Source organism: Dendrobates tinctorius, unplaced genomic scaffold (assembly GCF_039654945.1).
Source record: "Dendrobates tinctorius isolate UK_male_01 unplaced genomic scaffold, ASM3965494v1 ptg000020l, whole genome shotgun sequence".
NCBI classification, from domain to species: Eukaryota; Metazoa; Chordata; class Amphibia; order Anura; family Dendrobatidae; genus Dendrobates; species Dendrobates tinctorius.
Window position 1 is genome coordinate 9,375,736 of NW_027361688.1, and position 23,219 is coordinate 9,398,954.

General features: G+C 44.6%; 1 protein-coding gene across 6 annotated transcripts in view; it reads right to left on the minus strand.

Moving 5' to 3' along the window:
* The window catches only part of DENND5B (DENN domain containing 5B), a 61,296-nt gene that overhangs the window by 10,747 nt on the left and 27,330 nt on the right, over positions 1-23,219 (minus strand). For all 6 annotated transcript variants that reach the window (XM_073567630.1, XM_073567629.1, XM_073567632.1 and 3 more), the window contains 10 exons: positions 22,379-22,610; positions 20,574-20,724; positions 17,010-17,103; positions 13,054-13,185; positions 10,472-10,624; positions 10,034-10,112; positions 9,361-9,442; positions 8,063-8,191; positions 4,278-4,399; positions 3,781-3,926 (listed from right to left, as the gene is read on the minus strand). In XM_073567630.1, coding sequence (XP_073423731.1) covers positions 3,781-3,926; positions 4,278-4,399; positions 8,063-8,191; positions 9,361-9,442; positions 10,034-10,112; positions 10,472-10,624; positions 13,054-13,185; positions 17,010-17,103; positions 20,574-20,724; positions 22,379-22,610 — 1,320 coding nt within the window. The remainder of the gene's footprint in view (positions 1-3,780; positions 3,927-4,277; positions 4,400-8,062; positions 8,192-9,360; positions 9,443-10,033; positions 10,113-10,471; positions 10,625-13,053; positions 13,186-17,009; positions 17,104-20,573; positions 20,725-22,378; positions 22,611-23,219) is intronic.

Sequence of the window (23,219 nt, forward strand, 5' to 3'; positions counted from 1 at the left end):
TGACGTAATATTCCGTCCATGTGACCATGGACCTAATTACCATGGACGGAATATTACGTCATCGCGATCAGCGGCGCCCACGTGGTGAGCGCCGCTGATCGCGGCCGAGTGTCAGCTAATTATCATAGCTGACACCCGGCACAATGTGTCAGGGGCGGTCACGGACCGCCCCCGACACGTTAACCCCTTGCACACCGCGATCAAACGCGATCGCGGTGTACCGGGGGTTAAAGGGAAGCATCGGCAGGGAGGGGGCTCCCTCCGTGCTTCCCTGAGCCCCCCACGGCAGCGCAATGTGCAGCGCTGCTGCGGGGGGCTCTTTCCCTACAGGCCCCCGGATCCAAGATGGCGACGGGGGCCTGCAGGGAGCTGACTTCCTCACTGCCTGCAAAGCGCAATTAAATTAGTAAAAATTAAATTAGTAAAAATTAGTAAATTAGCAAAAATTAAATTAAATTAGTAAAAAAAAAAAAAAAAAAAAAAATAAAAAAAAATCGCTAAATAAATTAGTAAAAAAAAAAAAAAAATATATTCCCCAATAAATCCATTTTTTCAAAATAAAAAAACCCCAAAAACAATAAAAGTACACATATTTGGTATCGCCGCGTCCGTAATGACCTGCCCTATAAAACTGTCCCATTAGTTAACCCCTTTAGCGAACCCCTTAAAAAATAAAAATAAAAAACGAAGCAAAAAATAATGATTTATTATCATACCACCGAACAAAAAGTGCAATAACGCGCGATCAAAAAGACGCATATAAATATGCATGGTACCGCTGAAAACGTCATCTTGTCCCGCAAAAAAGGAGCCGCCATACAGCATCATACGCAAAAAATTAAAAAAGTTATAGCTCGCAGAATAAAGCGATACAAAAATAATTATTTTTTATATAAAATTGTTTTCATTGCAAAAAACCGACAAAACATAAAAAAACGACCTAAATGAGGTATCGCTGTAACCGTACTGACCCGAAGAATAAAAACGCGTTATCAATTTTACCGCACGCGGAACGGTGTAAACGCACCCCCCAAAAGAAATTCATGAAACGCTGGTTTTTGTTCATTCTGCGTCCCAAAAATCGGAATAAAAAGCGATCAAAAAATGTCACGTGCCCGAAAATGGTACCAATAAAAACGTCAACTCGTCCCGCAAAAAATAAGACCTCACATGACTCGGTGGGTCAAAATACGGAAAAATTATAGCTCACAATATGTGGTGATGCAAAAACTATTTTTACAATAAAAAGCGTCTTTTAGCGTGCGACAGCTGCCAAAAATAAAAACCGCCATAAATCGTAAATCAAACCCCCCGTTATCAACCCCTTAGTTAGGGAAAAATAATAAAACTAAAAGAAAATGTATTTATTTCCATTTTCCCGCTAGGGTTAGGGTAGGGTTAGGGCTAGGGTTAGGGTTAGGGCTAGGGTTAGGGCTAGGGCTCAGATTAGGGTTAGGGGTGTGTTGAGGTTAGGGTTGGAGTTATAATTGGGAGGTTTCCACTGTTTGGGCACATCAGGTGCTCTCCAAAGGCAACATGGCGTCTGATCTCAATTCCAGCCAATTCTGCGTTGAAAAAGTCAAATGGTGCTCCTTCCCTTCCAAGCTCTGCCATGTGCCCAAACAGTGTTTTACCCCCACATGTAGGGTATCAGCCTACTCAGGACAAATTGCAAAACAACTTTTGGGGTCCAATTTCTCCTGTTACCCTTAGGAAAATAAAAAAATTGGGGGCAAAAATATAATTTTGCGGAAAAAAATGTTTTTTTTATTTTCACGCCCAGGCGTTATAAACTTCTGTGAAGCACTTGGGGGTTCAAAGTGCTCTCCACACATCTAGATAAGCTCCGTGGGGGGTCTAGTTTCCAAAATGGGGTCACTTGTGGGGAGTTTGAATAGTTTAGGTACATCAGGGGCTCTCCAAACGCACATGACACCCGCATACCAATCCATCAAAGTCTGCATTCCAAAACGTCACTACTTCCCTTCCGAGCCCCGACGTGTGCCCATACAGTAGTTTTCTCCCACATATGGGGTATCAGCATACTCAGGACAAATTGGACAACAACTTTTGGGATCAAATTTCTCCTGTTAACCTTGGGAAAATAAAAAAAATGGGGACTAAAAGATCATGTTTGTGGAAAAAATACGATTTTTTTATTTTCACGCCCGGACGTTATAAACTTCAGTGAAGCACTGGGGGGTTCAAAGTGCTCACCACACATCTAGATAAGTTCCTTGGGGGGTCTAGTTTCCAAAATGGTGTCATTTGTGGGGGGTTTCTACTGTTTTGGTACATCAGGGGCTTTCCTAACGCGACATGGTGTCCGATCTCAATTCCAGCCAAAAACGTCAAATGGCGCTGCTTCCCTTCCGAGCTCTGCCATACGCCCAAATAGTGGTTTACACCCACATGTGGGGTATCAGCGTACTCAGGATAAATTGCACAATATCTTTTAGGGTCCTGTTACTTTTGGAAAAATAAGAATTGAGGGTGAAAAGATCATTTTTGTGGAAAAAATATGATTTTTTAATTGTACTGCTGTACGTTATAAACTTCTGTGAAGCCCTTGGGGGTTCAAAGTTCTCACCACACATCTAGATAAGTTCCTTGGGGGGTCTAGATTCCAAAATGGTGTCATTTGTGGGGGGTTTCCACTGTTTAGGTACATCAGGGGCTCGCCAAACGTGACATGGCGTCCGATCTGAATTCCAGCCAATTTTGCATTGAAAAAGTCAAACGGCGCTCCTTCCATTCTGAGCTCTGCCATGCGCCGAAACAGTGGTTCCCCCCACATATCAGGTATCAGCGTACTCAGGACAAACTGCACAATAACTTTTGCAGTCCAATTTCTCCTGTTACCCTTGGTAAAATACAGAAAATTGAACCTGAAGTATTTTTTTTGTGAAAAAAAGTTAAATGTTCATTTTTTTTTTAATATTCAAAAAATTCCTGTGACGCACCTAAAGGGTTAATAAACTTCTTGAATGTGGTTTTAAGCACCTTAAGGGGTGCAGTTTTTAGAATGGTGTCACTTTTGGGTATTTTCTATCATATAGACCCCTCAAAGTGGCTTCAAATGTGAAGTGGTCCCTAAAAATAAAATGGTGTTGCAAAAATGAGAAATCGCTGGTCAATTTTTAACCCTTATAACTTCCTAACAAAAAAAAATTTTGGTTCCAAAATTGTGCTGATGTAAAGTAAACATGTGGGAAATGTTATGTATTAAGTTTTTTTGTGTGCCGTATCGCTGTGATTTAAGGGCATAAAAATTCAAAGTTGGAAAATTGCGAAATTTTCAAAATTTTCGCCAAATTTCCGTTCTTTTCACAAATAAACGCAAGTTATTTGAATGCAATTTTACCACTAACATGAAGTACAATATGTCACGAGAAAATGTCAGAATCACCGGGATCCATGAAAGCGTTCCAGAGTTATGACCTCATAAAGGTACAGTGGTCAGAATTGTAAAAATTGGCCCGGTAGTTAACGTGCAAACCACCCTTGGTAGTGAAGGGGTTAAAGAGAATATTAAAAGGTGGAGTTTCCCTTTAACACGTTCTTGAAAGTAGGTCTCCATCGGAGAGAATATATGCTGTAGAGGCCTGAGACTTTCAGCACATCTTAAAATGATGAATTAGGAAAGGAATATTAGACATCTAAAGAGAACAAAAAAAAAAAAAAAAAAAAAAAAGTGCAGCCAAATGTCACCGCGGATCCCTCGAGCCGTAACGTGACGGCTACTGACAAGGACGCGAGACCATTCCAATGGCGACAAACCTCAAATGTCATCTCCAGCAGATTCTTGGGGATCTGCATGACTCCGGTGTCCCCCAGCTCTCCGGAGACGCACACCCACGGATTGGACGTGGTGATGGCATTGCTCAGCTTCTTGATGGGGATAATCAGCGCTCGGTATGGAATCACTGGAGACAGAAAAAGAAAATAATTATATGACATGAAGAACTCAGTCTTCTCTCTGACCCACATAAATTGGGTCTAGAGCAGCGAGATTGCACAATAAAGCCTTTCATCAAGTCGTTACCGGCCTAATGAGTCCAGGATATGAGAACTGAGGGGTTATCGGAGGACAACGGACATCAGGGCCGGGGGGGGGGGGAGGATTTTAATTATGAGTTTTAAGGGGTACTCCAAGTAAAACCTCATTATCACTAACAGAGGGACTGAAGAAGTGATGCATGTGTCAGTTGTGTGAGTGTTCCTCTTACTCTCCAGATAAGTGAAACTGAAAATAGGGAAAACCCAACGTCACTTACGGATGGTGGTGAAAACGCTGGTGAAGCAGAAGTAATCCACAGCGTTCAGAGTGAGGAGATGGTAGAGAAACTGCTCCTTCTCCTCCTCGCAGCGTAGGAAGGCGTAGCGCTTGTATAACTTCCTGCGAGAAAAACAGTAATTAGTGTATCTAGGACCATATGTCCTGAAATGATCTAGAACAACCTGCTGCAAAACAGAAAACAAGCACCCTCCTGCCAGCCTGATATCAATCTGCATCTGTCCAGGCAGATGGCAAAGCTAGAACCATGGGTCATCAGTCCAGGCAGGCAGCACAGCTAGTCCTGAACTACATGACACCAGTCCAGGCAGGCAGCACAGCTAGTCCTGAACTACATGACACCAGTCCAGGCAGGCAGCACAGCTAGTCCTGAACTACATGACACCAGTCCAGGCAGGCAGCACAGCTAGTCCTGAACTACATGACACCAGTCCAGGCAGGCAGCACAGCTAGTCCTGAACTACATGACACCAGTCCAGGCAGGCAGCACAGCTAGTCCTGAACTACATGACACCAGTCCAGGCAGGCAGCACAGCTAGTCCTGAACTACATGACACCAGTCCAGGCAGGCAGCACAGCTAGTCCTGAACTACATGACACCAGTCCAGGCAGGCAGCACAGCTAGTACTGAACTACATGACACCAGTCCAGGCAGGCAGCACAGCTAGTACTGAACTACATGACACCAGTCCAGGCAGGCAGGACAGCTAGTCCTGAACTACATGACACCAGTCCAGGCAGGCAGCACAGCTAGTCTTGAACTACATGACACCAGTCCAGGCAGGCAGCACAGCTAGTCCTGAACTACATGACACCAGTCCAGGCAGACAGCACAGCTAGTCCTGAACTACATGACACCAGTCCAGGCAGGCAGCACAGCTAGTCCTGAACTATATAACATAAGTCTGGGAAGGCAGCACAGCTAGTCCTGAACTATATGACACCAGTCCAGGCAGGCAGGACAGCTAATCCTGAACTATATAACATAAGTCTGGGAAGGCAGCACAGCTAGTCCTGAACTATATGACACCAGTCCAGGCAGGCAGGACAGCTAATCCTGAACTACATGACACCAGTCCAAGCAGGCAGCACAGCTAGTCCTGAACTACATGACACCAGTCCAGGCAGGCAGCACAGCTAGTCCTGAACTACATGACACCAGTCCAGGCAGGCAGCACAGCTAGTCCTGAACTACATGACACCAGTCCAGGCAGGCAGGACAGCTAGTCCTGAACTGCATGACACCAGTCCAGGCAGGCAGGACAGCTAGTCCTGAACTGCATGACACCAGTCCAGGCAGGCAGCACAGCTAGTCCTGAACTACATGACACCAGTCCAGGCAGGCAGCACAGCTAGTCCTGAACTACAGTATTTTTCGCTTTATAACACGCACTTTTGTTCCCCCAAATTTTGGGGGAAAGTGGGGGGTGCGTCTTATAAAGCGAATCTGTGTGCTGCTGTGCTATAGAGTGGGGGGGCTCTGGCATGGAGTCAGGGGGCTGGGGTGGGCTGGATGGGGCTGCAGAGACAGCGGGAAGTCATGTGCTCCCGCCCGTTAGGCTCATGTAATATTCACTGCACCCGCTGTCCATCACCTCGGTGCTGAAACAGCGTCGAGTTGGTAGACAGGGGAGCGGTGCATATTACATGTGCCTGCACTCACCCCCAGTCCCTATAGACACTTACCTACTGATGATCACTCCTGCTCTCAGCTCCCCTGTGGCTTTCCTGTGTCTAGTCTGCTGTCATCCTCCTCCTGCAGGGCGAACGGCATCAGCAGCTCATTCAGGCAGCTCATCGCTTCAGGACTTTGCATGATGTGACCATAGGACCTGCGGTCACATGACTCCCAGTGTGCACTGCGAGTCACATGATCGCAGCTGAGCAGCTCATATTGGTCACATCATGGAAGGTCCTGTAGCTACAATGAGCTGCTTGAATGAGCAGCAGCTGCGTGTGCCCTGCAGGAGGAGGATGACTCAGGACAGACACAGGTAAGCCACAGGGGAGCTGGGAGCAGGAGCGATCATCAGTAGGTGAGTTAACTGTTTATTATTTTAGCATGTGCTTGCCAGCAGGGGGGAAAAATATAGGGACGGGGGCCATGTGTGACAGCAGGGGGGAATATAGGGACGGTGAGCCGTGTGCACGCCAGCAGGGGCGAATATAGGGACGGGGGCCATGTGTGACAGCAGGGGGAAATATAGGGATGGGGGGGGACAATGTGTGCCATCAGGGGGGAATAAAAGGATAGGAGGGGGCAATATGTGTCAGCAGGGGGGAATATATGGAGGGGGGGACAATGTGTGCCAGCAGGGGGGGAATATATGGAGGGGGGGGGCAATGTGTGCCAGCAGGGGGGGGGACACAATGTGTGCCAGCAGGAGGGGATTATAGGACCGGGGGGACAATGTGTGCCAGCAGGAGGGGATTATAGGACCGGGGGGACAATGTGTGCCAGCAGGGGGGGGAATTATAGGACCGGGGGGACAATGTGTGCCAGCAGGGGGGGATTATAGGACCGGGGTGACAATGTGTGCCAGCAGGGGGGGATTATAGGACCGGGGTGACAATGTGTGCCAGCAGGGGGGGTTTTAGGACCGGGGTGACAATGTGTGCCAGCAGGGGGGAACCAAAGGGACGGGGGGCTGTGTGAATGCCAGCAGGGGAGAATATAGGGACAGGGGGACAATGTGTGCCAGCAGGGGAAATATAGGGACGGGGGGCCGTTTGCGTACTAGCAGGGAGGCATATAGAGGGGGGCCATGTGAGTGCCAGCAGGGGGGCATATAGTGACTGGGGGGGGTCATATCCAGGATAGGATGGGGGGCTATGTGCCAGCACAAGGGGGCCATGTGCCAGGATGGGGGGTTATATAGATACCAGGATGAGGGACATATATATGATTTGTAAGACGGACACTGGCATTATAAGACACACCTCCATTTAAACATAAAAAAAACATTTTTTTCACCAAATTTGGGGGTGCGTCTTATAAAGCGAAAAATACGGTACATGACACCAGTCCAGGCAGGCACCACAGCTAGTCCTGAACTATATGACACCAGTCCAGGCAGGCAGCACAGCTAGTCCTGAACTACATGACACCAGTCCAGGCAGACAGCACAGCTAGTCCTGAACTACATGACACCAGTCCAGGCAGGCAGCACAGCTAGTCCTGAACTATATAACATAAGTCTGGGAAGGCAGCACAGCTAGTCCTGAACTATATGACACCAGTCCAGGCAGGCAGGACAGCTAATCCTGAACTAAATGACACCAGTCCAGGCAGACAGCACAGCTAGCACTGAACTACATGACACCAGTCCAGGCAGGCAGCACAGCTAGTCCTGAACTATATGACACCAGTCCAGGCAGGCAGCACAGCTAGTCCTGAACTATATGACACCAGTCCAGGCAGGCAGCACAGCTAGTCCTGAACTACATGACACCAGTCAAGGCAGGCAGCACAGCTAGTCCTGAACTATATGACACCAGTCAAGGCAGGCAGGACACCTAATCCTGAACTACATGACACCAGTCCAGGCAGGCAGCACAGCTAGTCCTGAACTATATAACATAAGTCTGGGAAGGCAGCGCAGATAGAACCACATGACTTCACAGCTGGTAGGACTGCTACTAATATCATATGAGCCCCAGGCAGATAGCGCCGCTAGAACCCTATGACACGGGTCCAGGCAAGGCGGTAACCAGCCATCACAGTTCCCACAAACATTTCGGCACATTCGGGGCAGTCACACTCACTTGGTGAGCATCTGGTTGGTGAGAAGCTGCTTGAGATGCTGGGACAATAACTTCTTCTCCAGGGAAAGTCGTATCCAGCCCCGCGCTCTGCCCACATCAGTCTTGATAACACTCAAGTTCTGGATATGTCTAGAATAAAAAAAAAAAAATAAAAAAAAAATATTACATCATAAGTTAATACAGATGGATGGATTATTATTTGTTCATCCGTCCTCCTCCCCACCAGAGGGGGCTCTGCCAATATTGCTTTATAATGGAATTTCTGCAGATGTCTACAGAGAGCTCCATCTAGTGGTTGCTGCAGGTAGACAGAATGTGATCATCCTTTTTTGGCTCTTTGTGGTAAAAGCAGAAGATCTGGAGCTTTGTTAGCAGAAAAAAAAATGAATGTGTGATCTTTCCTAAATTCATCAGACACTTTGAAAAGTCGCAAAATATAGCCACTTTTGGTGTTTTCATTAAGAGGAGTGTGTGAACAATGCCGACCTTGATGAATCAGGGTGAAAAAGCCTTGGGGAGTATTACAGAATTCTGCTACCTTGCAGTAAATGTCAGATACGTGACAGTTCTCTTCTTCAATAGTGCGTATTCCCCTTTACGAAAAACATGCTGCAGGCTACAAAAACGAAAAAAAAAAAAATCCTATACATCCCCCTGAGTTGTCAGCTTTGTGATCAATGCGCAATAGCAACACTATAAATATTTGATGCCTGAAAGAGTGGGAAAGTAAATTATTCATACTCCGATTTCTTAGCCTGTGATGTGGACATCTAGTAAAGAATGAGAAGAACAGAGGTAGGAGGGCGCATTACAGAAGTAACTTGGCCTCTGCTGCCGTTATTCTGGTAACCACTAGGGGGAGTCTGAAAATGGATCACTGTGTTCTCAGTGAGCTCCCCATGGTGGTGACTGGAGCAGCTAATGTTTTATCTATTACACGTGAGGAACTCCATTTTATTCCCTCTTTGGTGGTCACATCTTTATTGGCTCCTGTGATCTCCTGAACGATCTTCTAAGCTCACTTATGATCAACTGGCTGCCTTGATAATCACCACTAGAGGGAGCTCAACATCAAGATAGTTTACAGTGAGCTACCTCTAGTGGTGGCTTCCGGCAGTCAGACAGAACGTTATCATTTACGTCCACCTTTTTCTGAACTGGATCTAGTGCTCTGTATCGGTAGACTTGAATTTCAACCGTTATTAGGAAAAGTTAATATATTGCCAAAAATATTGGCTAATGGATGTTTACAGTTCTAGCAACGCACTCACATACCAGGTTTGTGTCCACTTACGTACCTCATGTCCTGAATAAGGGACACACGCAAGGACGGCATGGGAACGCTAGTGTCAGATCTTCTCCGTTCAGGGCCCAGCCCAACTGATCATTTAGAAAAAAAAACACTGATAAATCTCATGTAGAATATCTAAATTTACAAAAATGTGAGTATGGGTAAAAAAAATTATACATTTTTATTATTACTTTAATATAATTTTTTTTATAAAAATATATTAAAAATATATAGTATATATGATAATATAATATATATAAATTATTATAATTAATTTTTTTTATTTAGAAAAATGTGAGTATGGGAAAAAAATTACACATTTTTATTACTTTATTATAATTTTATTTTTTAATATAAAAATAAATTAAAAATATAATATATATAATAGATATTAAAAATATAATAGATATTAAAAATATCATATAATATATTAAATATAGAATATATTTAAAAAAATAAAAATTATATATATATATTAAATACACACACACACACAAACACACACATACATACACACACATTGATAATTAAATCTATTTATATAAAGTTCATATTCGTAAATACAATACTAATTTTATACAGGGGTGAAACAATAAAACAATGGCGGGTGGTGGCTCCTATGGGCTGAGTAACTGCGGCCAAGAGTGACTGACACCCTACTGGACTCAATGGTGACTTACTTGGCGATTCGAGGTTATGCTCGTGCCGCTCCTCCCTTTCTTGATACTGAAGCAAATGAGACCATAAGGCAGATTTTCCCTGAAACAATCACAAAAATGTATAAAGCGAAATCAGTCACTTCTTAAAGGAAAAGTCTGATTCCCTGCTGTGCTATACACATGATCTAATTCAGACCGCCTCCAGTGGCCACTAGGGGGATCCCAGTGAAGACAGTCCCTCTAAAAAGTACAGTAAGGGTATAAGGAGTCAGAATGGGTCGAGTTATATAATGATCAGTGTAAATCTGCACTAATCGCCTTTTCAGGTGGTGGATGATGCGGGCAGATAGGCAGTCTTACTTTACTGGCACCAGCGCACCTACTGAGTTGTGTCAGCACCACTCTCCACTGTATGAAGCAGTTTGGAGGGGAGGATCTCGCACGCGCCCTCTTTATTACCTGTTTGACCTGTAGGCCGTGACTCCAGATTCTCTCCAGGAGGTCGCACAGGCTGGCGATCAGCGTGTTCTCTTCCAATCCTGTAATATTGGCATCTGCGTGTCCGAGCTCCACGGCTTCGTGCCCCATCTTCTCTACCAGCATGCGCTTCGTCTGATCAAATAGAAGAGCGCATAAGCGTCACCTGTTACCGGCAGATGTTACACTTCCCATGCTTGACCTCTTCAGGCCACCAGACACTGAGCCGGCGATTACTCTCTAGCCTGGAACCAGCCTGACAGCCGTTTAGTTTGCATCATCATCGTCTGGCTATAAGTGCCAGGCTCATCACACTGCCTCCTGCCCCTCCAAAGTCAGACGGAAGGCGGCTCTTAATTCTAAGGAGGTCGTTTAATCATTTGTAGAACGTTATGTTTTGCAGGACGTATCGGGGCAGATTTATTTAGACTGAAAAGGAGACGGCTGAGAACTAGATCAGATGAGGTCTAGTTATCAAGGTATCGCAAGCTGTAAGATACATGAAGGTCATCTATAGACACTAAACCAAAGCCACCTCCATCTTTCTGGACTATGTGGCACGTTGTACGCCATGTCCTTCCCACTAAGTCATGCAGCTTTGTGTCTCGGTCTTTGCATCTGTTGTTGTGAGGTAGATTCCCCTCCCCGCATCTGTAGAGCGTGATGATGTTTTCTCTGCATCTGCAGGGACAATCGCTCTGCTTTTATATTGCTCTTTCTGTATTTAGCGAGCGCCTCATCTCCCACCGTGAGCACCTAGAGCGCGGGTGCTCAGTCCCTTTCCTCCACTGTGCTCCTCTACAGTGCTCTCAATCCCTCTCCTCCACCGTGCACACTTACAGCACGAGTGCCCAGTCCCTCTCCCTCCACAGTGCACACTTACAGCACGAGTGCCCAGTCCCTCTCCCTCCACAGTGCGCACTTACAGCACGAGTGCCCAGTCCCTCTCCCTCCACAGTGCGCACTTACAGCACGAGTGCCCAGTCCCTCTCCCTCCACAGTGCGCACTTACAGCACGAGTGCCCAGTCCCTCTCCCTCCACAGTGCGCACTTACAGCACGAGTGCCCAGTCCCTCTCCCTCCACAGTGCGCACTTACAGCACGAGTGCCCAGTCCCTCTCCCTCCACAGTGCACACTTACAGCACGAGTGCCCAGTCCCTCTCCCTCCACAGTGCGCACTTACAGCACGAGTGCCCAGTCCCTCTCCCTCCACAGTGCGCACTTACAGCACGAGTGCCCAGTCCCTCTCCCTCCACAGTGCGCACTTACAGCACGAGTGCCCAGTCCCTCTCCCTCCACAGTGCGCACTTACAGCACGAGTGCCCAGTCCCTCTCCCTCCACAGTGCGCACTTACAGCACGAGTGCCCAGTCCCTCTCCCTCCACAGTGCGCACTTACAGCACGAGTGCTCAGTCCCTCTCCCTCCACCGTGCACACTTACAGCACGAGTGCTCAGTCCCTCTCCCTCCACAGTGCGCACTTACAGCACGAGTGCTCAGTCCCTCTCCCTCCACAGTGCGCACTTACAGCACGAGTGCTCAGTCCCTCTCCCTCCACTGTGCACACTTACAGCACGAATGGCCCAGTCCCTCTCCCTCCACCGTGCACACTTACAGCACGAATGGCCCAGTCCCTCTGCTTCCACTGTGCACACTTACAGCACGAGTGCTCAGTCCCTCTCCCTCCACCGTGCACACTTACAGCACGAGTGCCCAGTCCCTCTGCCTCCACCGTGCAAACTTACAGCACGAGTGCTCAGTCCCTCTCCCTCCACCGTGCGCACTTACAGCACGAGTGCTCAGTCCCTCTCCCTCCACCGTGCGCATCTAGAGCGCTCAGTCCCCTTCTCCCCCATGTGTATTTACAGCACGCTAAATCCATATCCTCCACCGTGCATCTACAGTGCATTTGCTCAATCCTCCTCTCCCACAATGCACATCTACGGCTTCGCTCAATTCCCCTCTCCCACAATGCACATCTACAGCGTGCTCAATCCCACCTATTCCTCTGTGCTCATCTACAGCGTGCTCAATCCCCCTCTCCCACCGTGCGCACCTACAACACGCTCAATCCCCCTCTCCCACCGTGCGCACCTACAACACGCTCAATCCCCCTCTCCCACTGTGCGCACCTACAACACGCTCAATCCTCCTCTCCCACCGTGCGCCTCTACAGCGTCAGCATTCAGGCCATCCGCCAAACATCTGCTGCGCGCACGCATTGCTCCTTCTACATCTATTTTGCCAGCACTGGCTCTCTTTCTGCTTTCTTACCGCTATTTCTGCATTTATAGGGCTCTGACTTGCTCACTCACACGCTCTGCCTCTTTCTGCATTTATAGCACGCTCACAGTCTCTCTCGGAGTCTCCATCTTACTCTTTCTGCAGCTATGCTGCGCGCTCTCTCTCTGCCCCTTTAGCGCTCTCTCCCTCTACACGTTATGATTCTTAGCGCACCGAGAACGATCTATAGAAATTCTCTCCAGATTTCTGTACCCAAAGTCAAACATACGAATAAAAAAAAAAAAAAGTAGAAACGACGAGGGGACACGAGCGGCTCTCACCTTCATTCGGCATTCCTTCAGTAATCCTTCCACAAACTTTGAATTTGTCTGCGCGATCACCGCTGGGGACAGATCTGACAATTTGGGCTGTCGAACGGTTTTCCCCAAGCTCCGGGCCTCCTGCATGTATTTCTGTAATTTTTACAAAGACAAAAGGCGATGAGTAACGAGAGCGATTATTGGAATTATTTTCTCCCGAATCCGAAATTTAAAGGGGTGGGGTGGGTCATCACGTATCTGTATAGCGATTACGTTTTGGATCTACCCTAATCATTGATTCGGGACTGTCTGTGACTAATACTACCGCAGTGATCCCTGCATATAGATGGCGGTATTTAGATCACAGTAGCAGTTTTGAACTCCGGTGTCCTATATATCTTGATTTGTATAGGAAAAGGGGGGGGGCGACTAAGGAGAACGCCGGACGGTTTTCGGCGGCCATTCACTAAGGAATAATAGAGCAGAAGGCAGCGCTATTATCTCCTAATGAAAGCGGATGAAAATAAAAAGGATCAGGCGCCTTTATTCATCTGTCTTTTATTTCCTTTCTTAAAGGGACAGTAGAAAAGCCGCACTTACAGACTCATCGTCCTCTCTCTCAAGCCCAAAATGACCATTATTTTTTTTTTTTTTTAAACTAAAGTTGGACACAGTCAATAATTTATCTTGTATATTTGTCTTTTTTCCAATGGGTAGTGTAGAGAAAGCTGCTGCCAATCAACTCTGACAGAGGCTTATTTTCTTGAAAATAAAAGATTGGGCATGCTGAAATTCAACATTCCCCATCCAACTTTTCCAATATATTTTGCAGTAAGTGTAGATTTGGGACATCCCCATAAATATTAGAAAAAGCTGTGGTTTAGCCAATTTCCATGTTTAAGGGAGGTGCCCAAAAATCGACAAACTTATAAACCATCTATAGGGCCAGAGGGTCAGATCAGAAGATGCCAAATATCCCATGATGGTGCCCTTTTTCTTTTGCACACATGGTACTTTAAATGAGCAGTTTTGTGCGTGTGAACATAAAAAAGGGCAAAAACGACAAGAGATAGTAAAATAAATAGTGTGCACACAATGGCGGCAAAAGCTCAGCTGTGATCAAAAAGCATCAAAGCGTGGGGGGAGTGTAGGAGGGTAAGCGATGCATTTTATGAGATGAAAAGCGGAGGGGTTCAAAGTGATCGACACTGCAAAGCCCATATACGATACAGCTCCGGGGGGGTCGTGAGGTTTCGAAAAAAAGGTGCAAAGCGGCTTGTAAACGTGAGCAAACAAGACAGACGTACCAGGCAGCACTCTGAGAAGGATTTTTTGGGAGGCCGTACTGGAGCGGGGAAGCCCTTATCCCACTCCCAGAATGCCATAGAGTTCTGGCGGAGTAAGTTCTCCTCTGACGACTTAAATGAGGAGCACAACACCCCCCACCGCGAGAGGGACAGAAAGTAAAAGAGAGGACACAGGCAGGCATGCACATGACCCGGAGCAAAGGAAAAAAAAAAGAAGACAAAGTAAATACAGAATAGCAACATAAAAAGGCTCAAAACAAACAATGGCTGCAACCCAAAAAAATGACATCACAAAAGAAAACACCTTAAACTGATAGTTTTTAGATGGCTGTAGGTGGTTATGTCCATTTACCAGCTTCACGTTCAGCTTTTCAACATGGCTGAATGGAGATTACGAATAAGATGACAACTCAAAGACTTATATTTCCTAGTGATATATATATATTTTTTTTCTAAACAGGTTTTTCATTAATTTGGTGAGGACCCAATGGTTTAAACGCTAACTTAAGTCTGATATAAAGAGATCGCAGCACACTGTAAAGCAAGACTTTTGGTTTCATTTGGGAAAACAGCACCACTGTGGTGGAAAATGAAATTGCAGCCACTTTACTACCTACTGCCGAAAAAAAAAAAAAAAAAGACGACTGGCGTAATTAATAAACCAAAAGTAGTTCTCCTTTTAAAGAGAGAAATACTGGAGATCTTTAGATATTAGACAGATCAATTATAGATATTAGGGCTGATCAAAACGATCTGATGCACCCTTTATTTTGCCACCGTCAGTAGTGAACCTTCTACTTGAAGGCAAAAATAGCTTAGAGGGTAACCCTGATATATCTCTTGATCAGAGACTATATTTTATAACAATGTGGCTGCCAAAGTCATCAATGATCTGCTAGTTAGGTCTGGCATGATCGCAGTGACCGTATCGATCATCTGCATTCCTGTCGATCAAAAAAAGTATGTGTATGACCCAAGCTTAGGTTTGCCTTATCTAAAGATAAATATGATGCCAGACCTAAACCTTAACCTACAGCTATGAGTTAGGTGGCTCAGTGAGGCAACACTCAAGGTGTTCATAGTCTACCTGTGTTGTGAGACATGTCTGCCTCCATACAGATGCGATACAATAATCTACTCCTGCGGCGTCCTGCTGTCTCAGGCAGCAATTTCCTAGCAGGTCGCCTGTGGCAATCACAAAGGATTTGGCAGTTTTAATATTCCAGGCACGCCTGTCGAGCGTCTGAGGACAGTGCGAGAAAGATGTATACCGCCATATAGTTCTTCCACAATAAGATAATAGATGTCTGATCAGCGCTGTTCCAACCATTGGGACACCATCAAAGTCTGAGACAGATTACAGCATGCAGTAAAGCACACTGTTTGGGGGAAACAGCACCACACTGGTCAGAATTGGTATTGCAGCCACTTGTGTTAACAAGCTGTAATGGTGGCCATGTTTACAACCGCTTGAGAACAGGTAGTTTCTGTATTGAGGGGAGTTGCCCTTTAAATTTCATGTAGTTAGTCTCCGTATTAGGTTGGCAGGAAACCTGCGCAGTGATGACATAGCCCAGCTGATGACAAGAGGAAGGAAATGAAAGGTGAATACGAAATGTGAAGTTCGGGAGGAAAGAAATGTCACCAGCTGAGAGGGCGGATTATCTGGACGTACAGGAATCTGGGAAACTATTCCAAGCATGAGGCATGCCCACTGTCTACTACAATGGATGCCATTAATGCACGGCATGTGGCCCGGAGGGAATAAGCCTGCACTAAAAAGGAAGCAAATGAAGGAGTTCCCAGGGGGCAGGGAAGGATCCATCGTCAGGCGCCGATACTTATTCCAATATTATATGCAAAGCAGTCGGAGGTTCCAGTTTTCTGATACAGAGCTCCAAATCCCCTGCTGGATAAATGCTAATATTCTGCAGCCACCACTAGAGGGAGCTGCAGTGAATGATACACCAGTATGCAGTGAGCTCCCTCTAGTGGCGGTTGCAGGAAAGTAAAACTAGAGGACATCGGTCTAGGATTTATACCGCGCCGAGGGGACTATTCTGCGGAGGACGCACGCAGTGCACGATATTAGAGCGAATCCAAAGCATTTCACAAAAACGTAAAAAAAGAAAAAAAGTGACCTGTGCCTTTAAGAAACGTTTAAACGATATTCAATTCCTTGTTAAACGCTGACGATGATTTCATTAGTGATCAGGCCTAAATTACAAGACGCTGCCGGTGATGCCGTGAGCAGAATTAATATCGGCGCAGAAGAGCTGCATTAATCATTCACTCGCCGTCCGTGATCAGGAGCCGGCGCCAGACTGTGACCTCAACCTCCCCAGACACAAGGAGACACGCCTCCCGATCATCCGCCAGGCAGATGGCCCCAACGTCCCAGAAGGGGGGGGGCCGCCAAAGAGATGTCAGTCACAGTCATCTCTCCTGACCTCAGTGACCGCAGCTCATGTGATTAACTGCAATACCAGACATGACCTGCGGACGAGAGGGGGCGCCGATTACAGAGCAGGAAAGCTGAAGGTAAGAGGTTAATTCAAGATGTGAGCAAATAATTAGCGAGGGCAAAGTGATTAAGCCATAAATTAATTGAGAGCGGAGAAATTTCCCATCTTCGCGTCGGGTTGGCGGTCACATGCTGCGACGACGTACCTCCCTCAAGTCGTTGTCTAATCCGAGGTGCTCTGAGTGCTGCCGCTGGCGATCCTTCCTCCGCTGCGCCGTGCTGTTCCGACTGACCCATCGACTGTAGATACAAGACAGAGGATAACAGGCGGATGCACTCAACCACATAATGTGCTGCTATACAGAAATAATACCGCACAATACCGCATATACACTGCTCCACACATATCACAACCCGGGGCTCATCACCGAAAGTGAATCCATTTCTAACAAATATTAATATTCATGAGGCTGCAACTCATTTACATACAAAGTGCGGCATAGAGGCCTCAAGATAATGTGAACTCGTTACTCTTATCAGAAAACTCAAATAATCTACATAGCGTTGTATTTTATAGAATCAGTATTATAGTAGTTATGTTCTTGTACATAGGGGGCAGTATTATAGTAGTTATATTCTTGTACATAGGGGGCAGTATTATAGTAGTTATATTCTTGTACATAGGGGGCAGTATTATAGTAGTTATATTCTTGTACATAGGGGGCAGTATTATAGTAGTTATATTCTTGTATATAGGGGCAGTATTATAGTAGTTATATTCTTGTACATAGGAACAGTATTATAGTAGTTATATTCCTGTACATAGAGGGCAGTATTATAGTAGTTATATTCTTGTACATAGGGGCAGTATTATAGTAGCTATATTCTTGTACATAGGGGCAGTATTATAGTTATATTCTTGTACATAGTGGGCAGTATTATAGTAGTTATACTCTTGTACATAGGGGCAGTATTATAGTAGTTATATTCTTGTACATAGGGGGCAGTATTATAGTAGTTATATTCTTGTATATAGGGGCAGTATTATAGTAGTTATACTCTTGTACATAGGAGTAGTATTATAGTAGTTATATTCTTGTACATAGGAACAGTATTATAGTAGTTATATTCCTGTACATAGAGGGCAGTATTATAGTAGTTATATTCTTGTACATAGGGGCAGTATTATAGTAGCTATATTCTTGTACATAGGGGCAGTATTATAGTAGCTATATTCTTGTACATAGTGGGCAGTATTATAGTAGTTATACTCGTGTACATAGGGGCAGTATTATAGTAGTTATATTCTTGTACATAGGGGCAGTATTATAGTAGATATATTCTTGTACATAGGGGCAGTATTATAGTAGTTATATTCTTGTACATAGGAGCAGTATTATAGTTATATTCTTGTACATAGTGGGCAGTATTATAGTAGTTATACTCTTGTACATAGGGGCAGTATTATAGTAGTTATATCCCTGTACATAGAGGGCAGTATTATAGTAGTTATATTCTTATACATAGGGGGTAGTATTATAGTAGTTATATTCTTGTACATAGGGTCAGTATTATAGTAGTTATATTCTTGTACATAGGGGCAGTATTATAGTAGTTATATTCTTGTACATAGGGGGCAGTATTATAGTAGTTATATTCTTGTATATAGGGGCAGTATTATAGTAGTTATACTCTTGTACATAGGAGTAGTATTATAGTAGTTATATTCTTGTACATAGGAACAGTATTATAGTAGTTATATTCCTGTACATAGAGGGCAGTATTATAGTAGTTATATTCTTGTACATAGGGGCAGTATTATAGTAGCTATATTCTTGTACATAGGGGCAGTATTATAGTTATATTCTTGTACATAGTGGGCAGTATTATAGTAGTTATACTCTTGTACATAGGGGCAGTATTATAGTAGTTATATTCTTGTACATAGGGGCAGTATTATAGTAGATATATTCTTGTACATAGGGGCAGTATTATAGTAGTTATATTCTTGTACATAGGAGCAGTATTATAGTTATATTCTTGTACATAGTGGGCAGTATTATAGTAGTTATACTCTTGTACATAGGGGCAGTATTATAGTAGTTATATCCCTGTACATAGAGGGCAGTATTATAGTAGTTATATTCTTATACATAGGGGGTAGTATTATAGTAGTTATATTCTTGTACATAGGGTCAGTATTATAGTAGTTATATTCTTGTACATAGGGGCAGTATTATAGTAGTTATATTCTTGTACATAGGGGGTAGTATTATAGTAGTTATATTCTTGTACATAGGAGCAGTATTATAGTAGTTATATTCTTGTACATAGGGGCAGTATTATAGTAGTTATATTCTTGTACATAGGGGCAGTATTATAGTAGTTATATTCTTGTACATAGGAGCAGTATTATAGTAGTTATATTCTTGTACATAGGGGCAGTATTATAGTAGTTATATTCTTGTACATAGGGGCAGTATTATAGTAGATATATTCTTGTACATAGGGGCAGTATTATAGTAGTTATATTCTTGTACATAGGAGCAGTATTATAGTAGTTATATTCTTGTACATAGGAGCAGTATTAGGCTAGTTTCACATTAGCGTTTTTTTGCGCAGCGCATCGGGCGCATAAAAAACGCAAAGAAAAACGCAAAACAAACGCGCGTTTTTTTAACGTCATGCGCACGCTGATGTGTAAAAAAAACGCAGCGTTGTTTGCGTTTTACATGCGTTTTTGCATGCGTTTGCGTTTTTTATGCGCATGCGTTTTTAAGTGTGATGTTTTTTCCATTGTCTAGAGAACATTCTAGACTTGTTTAACTCAAAAACGCATGCGCAAAAAAACGCAAGCGTGCGCAAGACCATGCGCACGCATGCGTTCCCATAGGCTCCAATGTGGTGTTTTTGCGCATTCCGTGCGCAAGCGTGCGCATGCGTTTTTTTGACGAGACAGGGCGGAACCAAAAATGCAACATGTTGCGTCTGGCGCGCCTGGCGCAAAAGACAAAAAAACGCATGCGCACGAAAACGCAAGTATGCGCAAGACCATGCGCACGTCATGTTAAGTATAGGTGCGCAGTGCGCATGCGCACGGGTGCGCACGATGCGCTGCGCACAAAAGCGCTAATGTGAAACCAGCCTTATAGTTATATTCTTGTACATAGTGGGCAGTATTATAGTAGTTATACTCTTGTACATAGGGGCAGTATTATAGTAGTTATATCCCTGTACATAGAGGGCAGTATTATAGTAGTTATATTCTTATACATAGGGGGTAGTATTATAGTAGTTATATTCTTGTACATAGGGGCAGTATTATAGTAGTTATATTCTTGTACATAGGGGCAGTATTATAGTAGTTATATTCTTGTACATAGGGGCAGTATTATAGTAGTTATATTCTTGTACATAGGGGCAGTATTATAGTAGTTATATTCTTGTACATAGGAGCAGTATTATAGTAGTTATATTCTTGTACATAGGGGCAGTATTATAGTAGTTATATTCTTGTACATAGGGGCAGTATTATAGTAGTTATATTCTTGTACATAGGAGCAGTATTATAGTAGTTATATTCTTGTACATAGGGGCAGTATTATAGTAGTTATATTCTTGTACATAGGGGCAGTATTATAGTAGTTATATTCTTGTATGGGTAGTATTATATAAATGGCTGTTGCAGGCAATTACAAAACAGGACTCGGAGGATAATCCGGATATGAAGCATTGCAGGAATTCTCGCTGTGTGCAGAACAGGTTCTTACTTGTTGCTGATCGGCCCATTCAGCAGAACGTCTGATTGCAGTTTGGGGAAGAACCCCAGCTCGTATTTCCCTTGTCCAATCTTCATGTCCAGCAGGTGAGGGTGGATGGCCGTGTGATCCATCTTTGTCAGACGCTGCTCGATGGACACAGCTGGAACAATGAATATATCAGTCAGGTACGCAGATGAACAGAAAAATGTATTGCCCCTCAAATAAAGTTAGCGCATAACTCCATTGCGGAACTGAAACTTACAACAGATTGATGCACATTCCTTTGTACTGTATATTAATCTGAAAACCATTTTTTGAAAACTTATTTCTATGCTGAGATATAATAGACTGAAGTTAAAGGCCCAAAGCCTGAGGCTGCACTACTGAGAGGCCCGGATATTGCCTCTTCTGATGTGTCCGACGTAGTCCTTTCATGGAAGAATCCAAATAAATAAATAAAATTATATATATAAAATATATACATATATACACACACATACTAGCTGAAGAGCCCGGCGCTGCCCGGGCATAGTAACTAACTGTGGTTAGTCATAACAAATTATAATTATCCTCCATCCCATAGTCCCGTGCCCATATACCCGTCATACATATCCGCCATCCCATAGTCCCATGCCCATATACCCATCACACATCCTCCATCCCATAGTCAACCATTATGACATCAATGAGGGGCAGGGCTTGCAACCTATGACGACATCAGCATCGCCATGGCAACCATTGTGACATCATAATGAGGGGCGGGGCTTGATATGCACACACTGTTTCCCCATTATGTAGATAGGGCCAAAATTGTTTGGTGAATTGGAACGTGCAGGGTTAAAATTTTGCCTCACAACATAGCTTAGGACGCTCTCGGGGTCCAGACATGTGACTGTGCCAAATTTTGAGGCTGTAGCTGCAACGGTGCAGATGCCAATCCCGGACATACACACACAAACACACACTTTGAGCTTTATATATTAGATATATATATACATACATACACACACACACACACACACACACACACAACATTGTATTCTACACTACATCCCACAGAATAGGCTGTAGTCATGAGAATGCCTCAGTAGTGCAGCCTCAGGACTTAGGCCTGTAACTTTAAACGCTCATAGCTCAGTCTAGAATTAAGATATCGAAAAACGGTTTTCACACTTGTAATGTACAAATAAAGGGCTTTTCTTATAAGTTCCTTCCTTTACACAAACTCACAATGCATTCCCACCGGTAGGCGGAGGACATTGCACAAACTTGTTGTTATAAGTGAGTAAAGCCTGCAACAAAGTGAAGGTGGGAACAAAAAGCAAAGAAAAAAAAAAATGTGAATTTAGGACACGTATAAATATATATATATATATAAAAACATTTACAATCCGTCTGGTTCCCTCCTGTGCACAATGTATGTGGTTTTGGGGCTTCAATGTGAACAGTCGGTAATTGCTGGAGGACCAGGAAACCTAAAAGTAAGCATTATATGAGTAACATTAAGAGGCCGGAGCGTGGCTGCCCGCGAAGCGACCGGCACCGAGCCGTTCAGCCAACAGGCAAGTTACTGCACAAACACGGTGAGGACGAGGATACGCGGCCCCCGGAGCACAGGGGATTCCAGGCCGGGGAAGGCCTCACTGCGAGTCCATGTCTCAACGTGTCCACAATATGCTGCGGGAAGGGCCGCACAACCCGACCCCGTAGATCATTGGAGCGCGAGAAATAATGCGAGGAACAAAAAAAAAAAAAAAAAAAAAAAGAATTCCACCCATAAAACAAAAAAATGCAATAGTGCCAACAAGACGTACCGGCCTCCTTCAAGGTGGTACACGACTGGTAAGTGGAGGTCCGAATGGCTGGTGCCCGGACGTTGTAAAGCCGGATTTTCTCAATGCGGGAATCAAACACTCGGAGCAGAGGTTCCTTCTCTTCCCATAGAGACATGATTTTATTATCAATGAACGTGGCAAACATCTGCGTCTCGATGAATCGAGAGAGGAACGGGAGGTAAGGCTCAGGCTGATCAGAGAGGAACGAGGCCTGCAGATGACAAGAAGCCGGCACTGACTGTTATATCCTGTATAATGCTCCAGAGCTGCACTCACTATTCTGCTGGTGCAGTCACTGTGTACATACATTACTGATCCTGAGTTACATCCTGTATTATACCCCAGAGCTGCACTCACTATTCTGCTGGTGCAGTCACTGTGTACATACATTACATTACTGATCCTGAGTTACATCCTGTATTATACCCCAGACCTGCACTCACTATTCTGCTGGTGCAGTCACTGTGTACATACATTACATTACTGATCCTGAGTTACATCCTGTATTATACTCCAGAGCTGCACTCACTATTCTGCTGGTGCAGTCACTGTGTACATACATTACATTACTGATCCTGAGTTATATCCTGTATTATACTCCAGACCTGCACTCACTATTCTGCTGGTGCAGTCACTGTGTACATACATTACATTACTGATCCTGAGTTACATCCTGTATTATACTCCAGAGCTGCACTCACTATTCTGCTGGTGCAGTCACTGTGTACATACATTACATTACTGATCCTGAGTTACATCCTGTATTATACTCCAGAGCTGCACTCACTATTCTGCTGGTGCAGTCACTGTGTACATACAT